The sequence below is a fragment of the Sinohyriopsis cumingii genome, chromosome 9 (genome assembly GCF_028554795.1).
Source record: "Sinohyriopsis cumingii isolate HCF-2022 chromosome 9, ASM2855479v2, whole genome shotgun sequence".
Classification (NCBI taxonomy): domain Eukaryota; kingdom Metazoa; phylum Mollusca; class Bivalvia; order Unionida; family Unionidae; genus Sinohyriopsis; species Sinohyriopsis cumingii.
This window is the reverse complement of record NC_142969.1, coordinates 57,884,183-57,895,331: the sequence shown is the minus strand read 5'-3', so window position 1 is coordinate 57,895,331 and position 11,149 is coordinate 57,884,183. Positions and strand designations below refer to the sequence as shown.

At 35.3% G+C, this 11,149-nt stretch overlaps 1 protein-coding gene across 4 annotated transcripts in view; it reads right to left on the bottom strand.

The window, feature by feature from the left end:
- Positions 1 to 4,718: 4,718 nt before the first annotated feature.
- The window catches only part of LOC149791882 (lymphocyte antigen 75-like), a 153,360-nt gene continuing 146,929 nt past the window's right edge, over positions 4,719 to 11,149 (bottom strand). For all 4 annotated transcript variants that reach the window (XM_089970386.1, XM_089970389.1, XM_089970388.1 and 1 more), the window contains exon 57: positions 4,719 to 6,743. In XM_089970386.1, coding sequence (XP_089826512.1) covers positions 6,514 to 6,743 — 230 coding nt within the window. In that variant the 3' untranslated portion in view covers positions 4,719 to 6,513. The remainder of the gene's footprint in view (positions 6,744 to 11,149) is intronic.

Sequence of the window (11,149 nt, the reverse complement as noted above, 5' to 3'; positions counted from 1 at the left end):
GTGGCTTCATAGATTTGCTTATGAATAGTGAGTCTGGTGGAAAGCCAAAGCCTCTCAGCTTTATGGTGGTCTCTTTTAGCAGTGCCAAGCTGGTCCCTAACACTGCTATTCCATGGAGAACACTTATGAATTGATACTCTGCACTTGGTAGCTGGGGCATGTTTGTCAAGCAATGAACGCAGGCAGTTATCAAGTTGTTCTGCTGTAGAAGGTAAGCAAGTTGTTAGGTTTGCTTGGATGTCGTGCATTATACAGAGATTTTTCTTAGTAGCCCATAAAGGTGGAGGGTTGGGGACTGATACATCAAGATGGCATATAATGCAGAGGTGATCTGATGCAAGGTCATGGGATACCAGGGAGGACTGTAGAATGTTATCATCAGGTCTATGAAGAATCCAGTCTAAAATGTGACCATGTCCATGGGTGGGTTGGTTAACTGATTGTTTGAGGCTGAAAACATTAATGGAATCTATGAACGCATATGAAGTGCTCTTCAATGAAACCATATGAAGTGCTCTTCAATGAACCCATATGAAGTGCTCTTTAATGAACTCATATGAAGTGCTCTTCAATGAACAAATATGAAGTGCTCTTCAATGAACCCATATGAAGTGCTCTTTAATGAACTCATATGAAGTGCTCTTCAATGAACAAATATGAAGTGCTCTTCAATGAACCCATATGAAGTGCTCTTCAATGAACACATACAAAGTGCTCTTTAATGAACCCATATGAAATGCTCTGTGCACCCACAAGACTGCTGAACTGTGCACACAATATCCAGAAATGCTTGTATTCCATGATATAGAAACCAGTGGATGAATGTGTTGTAAGATGGTCACATCTTCAATCAACCCATATGAAGTGCAGTGCTCTCCAAGCAACCCATATGAAGTGATGTGCCCATATGATCTGGACAGCTGTATCGATCTGTGCACCAATGAAACCTGAAAGCAGAAAAATTTGGAAAGCAGAACCAGGCAGTAGAAAGTGCTGTGGTAATGTGTAGAAATATCGAAGTCAGCTCTGAATTACAAACTAGACATTCTGTCGCTCAGGTGGATGTATTTCTTAAAGACATCTGACTGCCACCCACCTAAGACCCGAATAAGACTGTCTGTTAGACTCTGCTTAGCACCCTCTGTCACTGCCCCAATTCTAAAACTATGAGTCTTGAATAATTGAGGATTAAAACCACACAGCAAGAGCAATGTGGGCAAGGATTTTTGCACTCATGCTTAGTTGTGGCAACCCTTTCACAGGTAAGGAAGAGTGGGTCCAAATGACAACCCAGCAGTTGTAAATAGATATGATTTTAAACTTACACAGGTGTTCCAACATGCTTATTACTTCCCTGCTTACACTACTAATATTGTGATGATGAACCAAAGCCTAAACACTTGAAAAGGTAAGGATGTTTGAAAAGCCTGTTTCAATGCATGACACTAGAACTTAACATTACAACATCACATGAAAGCTAGTGGCACCATGATGATGCGACATGAAGAATGACTTGTGACATGAGAAAATATTATGTGACAATCTGCTATCCACAGAAAAACTATTCTAACAGGAAACGTGTAATACTAATTCATATTGCATAGATAATCATCATGGCCATAATGCAGTTGACGTGATGTCATAAAATAAAGTTATGTGTCATGCAGTTCAAATGGCATTTAAAGCAAATGAATAAGCTTTTCCTCATCTAAATCATGTAATAAAACAATTGTATACCTTTGTTGGTATGACTGAGAAGTCTATTAAACTGTTAAACCTATAAAATTGACCTCCACTAAGTGTCAGTCAAGATTAGATTAAATTGCTGGTTCATAAATACAGAATCCTAAATAGGTAACGCTTTGAAAATTATTAAATGAATTGAGTACTTTCCTTCATTTGCAGGCCTTGGTAAGCACAAATGAGAAAGTATTGAATGAGTTTAATAAATTCAACATTTGAGGTTCTGTATGTCACCAATTTTTTATGTTCAGAGGCATAAGTCTAGATAGATAAAAGAACAAAGATTTTCAGGATTTCATTTAATTCTAACTCAGATGCTGCCCCATCCAATTCTAGAGTGAGAAAAGTAGTCCTGATGCGAATTGAAGCAATAATATTAAACGATTCAAGAACCAATAACATTTTTTTAATTTTTTCTCTCCAAATTACCATTCAAAGGACAATTGTCATTCCATGTATTAGAATACTTGATGTAGACGTCATGTTTCAAAATTGGATCTCTGATATGATTCCTGTGTGATGTCACATAGCTCACTCTGTCAGAACAGCTGGACTAGTTGAGGTGGCACATACATGGATTTTGATGAGACTCCTTTTCTTGCCTGTAATGTCTGTCAAATCCACTATGGGCATTTGTTATAGGGTAAGTAATGGATATTGCACAATAAATCACATTCCAGATGCAGAATAATGTTTTAAAGAGATAATTACTGGAAAAGAAAATTGTACTGGAAGTTGTTTCTGAGAATGGAGGAGATATGCAGTATTCAGGTGCTATGCATTCATATGGTCCTTGATTAGGTTTTATTTTATATTTTTATTTGATGTGCATTATGTAATTTGGAAGATTGCTGTGGTTTATTTTATATTTTTATTTGATGTGCATTATGTGATTTGGAAGATTGCTGTGGTTTATTTTATATTTTTATTTGATGTGCATTATGTGATTTGGAAGATTGCTGTGGTTTATTGTATATTTTTATTTGATGTGCATTATGTGATTTGGAAGATTGCTGTGGTTTATTGTATATTTTCATTTGATGTGCATTATGTGATTTGGAAGATTGCTGTGGTTTATTGTATATTTTCATTTGATGTGCATTATGTGATTTGGAAGATTGCTGTGGTTTATTGTATATTTTTATTTGATGTGCATTATGTAATTTGGAAGATTGCTGTGGTTTATTGTATATTTTCATTTGATGTGCATTATGTGATTTGGAAGATTGCAGTGGTTTATTTTATATTTTTATTTGATGTGCATTATGTAATTTGGAAGATTGCTGTGGTTTATTGTATATTTTCATTTGATGTGCATTATGTGATTTGGAAGATTGCTGTGGTTTATTGTATATTTTTATTTGATGTGCATTATGTGATTTGGAAGATTGCTGTGGTTTATTGTATATTTTCATTTGATGTGCATTATGTGATTTGGAAGATTGCTGTGGTTTATTTTATATTTTTATTTGATGTGCATTATGTAATTTGGAAGATTGCTGTGGTTTAGTAACATTTTGTTAGCAGAGAGACAGCAGTTATCGACATTCTCTTCATAAGAGAGGTGAAATTATTTACTCCTACATGTTGACATAAACCAGGCCAAGTAATTATCCTAAGGGTCACCTGCAACAGCCATACCGCATATTAGCAGCAATGTAAAGGGTACAGTATGCATTACAACAGATAGTTTGATGACTCTCTACAGAGACTCCGTATGTTCATGTAGGACAGCATAATGAATTTCATTGGTTGTTGTTGTTGTTGTTGGGTTTAATGCCATTTTTCAGCACACGATAGGCTATACATGGCGGCCAGTACTAATGGTGGAGGAAGAACTGGGGGAAACCCCGGAAAGAACCACTGACCCACGAGAAGCTACTGGCAAGCTTTCTCACATACCAACATTGGCTGAATCCTAGACTTGAACCGCCGCAGACAGAAGTGAAATGGCAGTGATCCATAATGAAGAGCGCTTTAGATCACTCGGCCACTTGGGGCCCCAAATTTCGTTGGATGTTTTTAGTTTTTGGTATTTGGATAAGACTATATAGGATAAATTGGCAATATTACCATCTACATAACCATTTTTATGACAGTTGCCCATGTTTTTTCAATGCTCATTCTGCTACCAACTGGAAATATTGTAGCCATATTGTTGAGAGTAATAGTAAAATAAAGTGCTTCTTCCCATGATTTCAACTAATAAACAGTATACTGCATGAGAATTAGCTCATTGTGACCAATCGGAACATGATATGTTAACGTGTTGATATAATGAAACTCAGAATCTACAAACACTATATTGCAAAGTGTACAAACTATCAGGCAAGATTATATATTCACCTCAATTAACATTTAAAACTGTATAACATTAAATTAGTCCTTTGATTTCCAAGAAGACATCATATAAAAGAAAAGGACGTCCGATCGGGTTTCGATTCTGTTAATATTACTGTTTAAAGTTTCACTATTTTCTTGCATTTTGATGCTGAACCCTGTTTGTATCTACTTTGACAAGAAAATTCCAAACACTTATTTATGTAAATTATTAGTATCAATAAAGCCACTTATGATCTTATTTCCCAGTTTTAAAGTAAATTACACCCAAGAAAAGCTATTGTACTTTAAAAATTGCCAAGATGAAAACAACATATTAAAGCAGGAAACAATTCTGAAATAGTTGTCCGCAACTTGCAGATGTCTACTGATTTGTCAGCATTTTAGTATAAACTTGTCAAACTCTCTACAGGTTTTTGATGACACTGTCTGCTACTGGTCAGCGCATGTTAGCTGCAAGAAATATAATGGAAAAAGAAGAAAAGGTCCTCTTCATATTAGCAGCATACTGAAAGAACCCATCAAATGAAGTGAATAAAAGGACTTCATCTCCGATCTTCATATTGGTGACAGGGATCTTGGTATGAATTAAATAGGTGTTTATACTTCTAATTAAAAATAAAAAACACAATCAATCAGAAGACAAAATAGAAGTTTATTTCCAATAATAAACCCACAAGGGGCAAAGGTAACAACAATACAATGAATAGCAGAAGAACGCAAAAAATATACAAGATTTAATATGATACAACATGTGGTATGGGGAAGATGTACACACCCAAACCACACATACACATATTCACATACATCAAAGATAAGAAAAAGTTTATTACATAATATAGATTTAAGGTAAGTAAATACACAGTTATTCCACATATTGTTTCGATGAATCTTAAACTTCCCCAATGCAAACCCTATACATTTTTATATTCTATACGTCTCCTGCTTGAAGCAAATACAAAACAAAAACTGAAAGAATCTGGGCAATGTAAGGTAAAAAAGCAATGAATTTGTAAACATAGGTGAGAATGAATGACATGTTTAACTGATTTTGGGGTCCAGGGGGAAACAAGTGAACAAAAAATTGAATGCTCTTAATTGTGGAAATTCTGGATAGCAAAAAAAAAGATGTATGAAAGTAGTAACATTTTATATCACCGAAGTACAATAATGGATATATGGTACCAATTCAAAGTAGAGAAGGAATGATGATTCTGTAAATTTTCCTTGTATCTTCAGAGGCAAGGGATTAAGAAATTTGTTGTAAATATTAAAAAATGACTGAATCTCTAGAAGCTCTCAGTGCTTGATAGTATTAGTTACTCTATAAGGACATATACTGAGAGAAATTTACAAAAACCACCGTGAAAGTAAAATCAAAACGATACCAAAGAAAATTAAGGTAACAAAACATTTTTAATTCTTAAATCAGTTCTTGGAGTAAAATTAGTTATAAGCGCACTCCCAAATGCGATCAGCAATTCGTTCAATTAAGTGTACCTTAGTACCCAAATTAATGTTTTCTGTAGAAATTTGTTTTAACAGCGGAAGAAATGAAAATTTAAGTGCACGAAAATAGGACCGCAAGTATCTAAAAGAGGTGTACACTTGGGTGAGGTCAGATAAGCATTTTAAACTTGATGCCATCAACGAAATGTGTCATGGAGAACAGATTTTTTGTTAGATTTTGGAACGAACTGTTAACAGTGAAAGGTACATAGCAGGAGATGAAGTGCTCATTTTTTAACTCTAAGGATGCAATATATAGCTGTGTTTTGAACTTTTGTAAGTTTCTGTAGTAGATACTGAGACTAACTATCATAGACTAGTCTTTAACGTAATAAATGACAAACAAAAGTGTTTGAGTAGCATAAACTTAGAGAATATTACTATTTGAGCTGATGCCTGTCAGCTCCAACTATGGAATGAGAAAGACATTGTGTGATAATCTGACTTCAGTTTTATCATCATTCGTCTGCAGTTTGTTAAATTTCATCCATGAATTCACATTGGAAATGCACCTTTCTACACCTTGGATGGTAGCAACAACTTCAGTTTGGTGGATAAATTTAAATATTTGAGTGAGACAATTGATGACGATCTATGACACTTGAGAGCAGCTGAGTGTATAGAATGAAGAGAACAGCAACATGCAGAAAATAAAAACACAGATCATGTGTGGAGTCTTGTAGTGAGCATTTTGTTTCAAACAAACTATCTACAGGTACAATAAAATCAAACATCTGTATAAATGATAGGGCTAAATTCAGCACAAAAATAAAATATTTACATATTTATGATGCATACAAAGTTTTAGAAATCCCCAAAAATTTAAATTTGTAGTTGAATGCAAGAAAATAATGGTTGCTTGCAGCATTTAAGTATAGTGTTCTTTGTTCTAATTATTCTGTCTCCTTTAAGATACTTGTGTTACTGATCATATCCTACGTTGGTAGAATCCATTTCTACTGTCAGGGAATCATGGTCTGCATTGCCCAGAACAGGCGCTCGTGCATAACGTCCTTGGAGGAAGACAAGAAAGGCTCTATATTTGTCACGCTGGTAGACATATAAACACGCTCCTAGAATGAAAAGTGCCCCAAGAATTCCAACAATTATACCAACTATTTGTCCTGGTGCCAATGTCTTTCCTGCATTTTCTGAAATTATAATAAAAAGATTGTGACTTGGAAATGTGGCAATTTAAAATTCTGGTGTGTACATATTATTAAATTTATGATATATGTCCATGGTAAACAATATATTTTCCAAGATCAGAAAGTACAATTTTGTAACTTTCTGTAAAAAATAAATTATTTTCTAGTAAAATATATTTATTCAACATGACTTACCCGATCATAATATCTTAGGAGGACTACTATTACATCATAAACCCAAATTAACCTTTTAAGCAAAGAAAGATATAAGTTAACTGAAAACGTATGTGCTGGCAATTAAACAGACTGATCTTCTCTTGATACAAGATTGGTGCCAAATCCCAAAGAATACTTCAATTAGTACTGGAGTGGAATGTATGCACTATTGGAAGGATGTAACTGCATTGAGACAAGGAAGATCCATTCAGGCTATGACACAGGTAAGTATTATCGAAGAAACATTTCTTAACTAGAAAAAAACTTGATTTCTTCTTCAAATAACTTACTCGTATTTAATTCCTTAAGACAATAGGTAAGAGGTCATCATATTGTGTCCCCATATAGTTCCACTGATAAGTCATTCTTTCCCTATTGGAGAGCTAAGAATAGATCATGTGTGTGTGTGTGTGCGTGTGCGTGCATGCATGCATGTGTGTGTCTGTGGAGGGGGTAAGCGTATGCATCCAAACCATTCTAATTTATGGAAACTGTGTTGACTGCCAAGACCTGCAACTGGTGAGACCAAGGTTGGGTACTTTGCATTCCACCATGTCAGAAATAGATCTACCAGTTGATATCAGCAGTCATATATATCAGTGAATACTGATGGATGAAGTAACCATTCTATTTGTATTAGATGATTATTTTAGAACATAAATTCCATTATTACATATAGTCAGCCTGAAATATGTAGACTTGTACATGGATTTGTCATTTCAAACACCACTTTACAAAGTCCCAAACAACAAAGTAAAGGTCTGGTGATTTAATTACCCTTGCATTCTGAAACAATTTACCACAGTGGTTTTTGTGAAATGAATGAGAAAACCTTTCCCTCATAGATTATTTTACCTTTAGTGAAGTGTTTTAAATGTGGCTTTCATCTCAAGGAATTTGATAGCAAAAAATGAACCTGAATGGGCACACTCTTCTGGCCTACTGGAATGATAAAAGGGGATGTGCACTAAATTTCTGTGTTTGTATCCTTAAAGTGCAAGGGAACATGCGATATGTGCCATTTGAGGTACTCCCATATACATGTATTGAGATTGAGATGGAACCACATATACATAGAAATTAGTACCAGTTGGTCTGAGGGGCAAAATCTCAGCCTCTATTGTGTCAAGAGAGTAATTTGTTAGTCTCATAAAAAGGCAAAATGAAACAATGAGGTTCACTGTCACATTGAATAAACTCAGAAGGAGAACAAAAGGAATTATTGGGCTGAGAGGTTGTCCTGTATACATGTGTTTTAAATCCCTTACTCATTTGGATAAAATGCTGAGTTGATATGATATCTGAAGTTTTTGTTGCTGACAAGGAATCCATGGCTGAAAAGAGAGTAACAAGGGAGATGAGGTCTTGCAGCAAAATATAACTTATCCAGGCAGTTGAATGTCTCCGCTATGGAAATGATCCTGAAATGAGCCATTGCTCTGTCCAGTAGATGTATGAAGACCCAGGTATTTATGTCGAGTCTGAAAGAGAGTGCACTGAAAGCTTTGTAGAAATGCATCTTGCTGATCTATGCTGATAGGGAAGTTTGCCTTCTGAATGACATTTCAAACCAGGTTCCATTTTGAACTATGAGACATGATGAGATGACTGAAGATGTTTAGGTGAATGACTTGTCAAACAGTGACACTGGCGTTTGTGACTAGGAAGATGCTATAATAAAAACGGTGATTTCCTTTCCGCTCTTTTCTGGAGGAGGTTGTCAATTTCTCACTGCAGAATGTCTATCTTGGGCAGGTCTTTGTGGAAGACTGTAGCTGATTAGGGACCTGGACAATTGAACAGGTGCATTGTGTGTGTTTCAGAGGCACTCAGAATCCACTTGCTGGGTTCGTTGATTATTCTAGCAAATAATTTCCCATCCAACAGCAAAGAATAGGAGACTTCTGGTACATGGGAGGGACATTTTCTCTTTGTGCTTGTTTACACATTTCTCTGACCTGGCAACTCAAGAGGAGGTTGGAGGTGAATGGCTGCACTCTCAGCTTGTGGTGGTATTTCAAAAAGATGGAAGTGTTGAGTACTGTATCTGTTTTTGATAATAATAAGTTTTCCAATGCTGTTACCGATTTGGTCAGGATGTGCCAAGAAGCATTGTTTAGTATGTATGCCATCCAAGAAACAGACTTCCATGCATATCTTGTGGGATTCAAGGTGTGAGATGATAAAATGTTTTTTCCATGTTGAAATGTTGTGAAGTAGTCTGACATAGAACCCACTGTGATGACATACATCACAAAGTGTTGGGTATCATTAAACGACTTCCAGTTCAGGTAGAATGCTTAGGAATTTGACAGTCCCAAGGCTGCATGGTCTCTCTCTATTGCTGTGATGTCCATTAAAAAAACTGGAGTGTTAGTCTTATAACGCTTCGTACCAAAATTTGATGGAAGGTGTCACTGCGAAACATATAGCAGAGTTTTCTTTTGTCATAGTGAGAGAGATATATAGTGACGCCGATGGTGCTTGTGAGCATAGGTCGTCATCGCTAGGTGAATAAAGAATCATATACAATCTGAGTGGTAAATGGAGAACACTTACTAAATGCTTGCGGAACATACTAATCGGGATAGCTATGAAGTGGATGTGATGACTAAAAACTATGTATAGAAAACCCTCTGTGTATCTGACTGCAGCAGAACTTAAGCAGTAATTTACTTTTTAAGGATACAAGTCCACCAACTTAGCTTTAAGGAAGAGCAACTTCCTAAATTCTTGAAGATAATGAACAATAATCATAATGACCTTATTTAAAGAGGATAATACAATTAGCTAAGAACTAATCTTCCTTGAGGCCCTATACAAAGGAATTTATTTATTTTAGCTGCATCTCTGAAGCCACTGGATATATTGGGTTTGGAAGAAGGAAACAGAGTGGGCATTTCTAATGTCAACTGGAATACTATTTCAGAGCAAAGTTCCAGAGTATTGGAAACTTTTTAAAAATAATTCCGTTCTTGGTTTGGGAATTTTATACTGTTTGGTAGACATAATATCGCAGGTGGGGAGTATTGCCAGGTAGCCTATACTGGAATAGTGATTGTAAATATTCAGGAGCACTATTATTGGATAAGCTGTACATTAATTTGGCTATTGTCAAACAGATTCGGTCTTTAATAGGTAATATTTTCAACTTACCAGCTAAATTTTCCTTGCTTTCTTTCTGCATTGATATTAGCCCAAATGCTCTTTTTTGAAGATGTGCCAGCTTTGCTATGTTTTTATCATTTGAAATACACCACACTGTATTACAGTAGTCTAAATAGGGCTGTATGGAACTGTCATAGAATAGTTTTCTGTGCCTTTCATGGAGAAAATGTCTTATCCTACTGAGACAGACATAGTTCATCACTATCAAAATTTGTTCTTTTTTGCTGTGTTGAATTAAGTAATATTTTAGTTTTACAAGTATTTACCACCATGCCATTGCATGAGCACCAGTTTTCCAGTTTGTTTAGGGCATTCTGTAAAGAAAGTTTGAGTTCATGTTTTGTGTTTTGGATTTCTGCCAATGTTGTGTCATCTGCATAGAGATTTGTAGATGATATTGAGCCCTTTAAGTAAAAGTGGTAGGTCATTATTAAGTAAAATGAATAGTAATGGACCAAGAATTGAGCCTTATGGTACTCCATATCTAATTCCAGGTTCAGATAGAACATTATTTATATAAACATGTTGTGTACTCTCACTTAATTAAGAAGTAAACCATCTAATTGTGCTTTCATCACATTGGTAGATTTTCAGTTTCTTCAAAAGGATTTGATGATCCACCATGTCAAAATCTTTCCTGAAATCTACAAATACAGATCCTATTATTCTATCTTGGTCAAGTGCTTGAAGTTATTTATCAGTTAGGGAGATCAAGGCAGTCTCACAGGAATGTTTCTGTATAAAGCCTGACTGATTAGGGTGTAACAGCAAGTATTTGGTTAAATATGAAATGAATGAGTCTTTAAATCAATTTTGACAAGTTTGGTAGTATTGAGATTGGTAGGTATTAAGTTATTAGCATCATCCTTAGAACCAGATTTATAAATATGAGTTACTTTTGCATTTTTCCATATTTTGGGGACAGATGAGGATGTAATACTTAAACTGATTATGAATGTTATGCTATCTACAATAGCAAAGGCAGAAGATTTAATGATTTGTGGACCAGTTTAATCAAGTCCTGT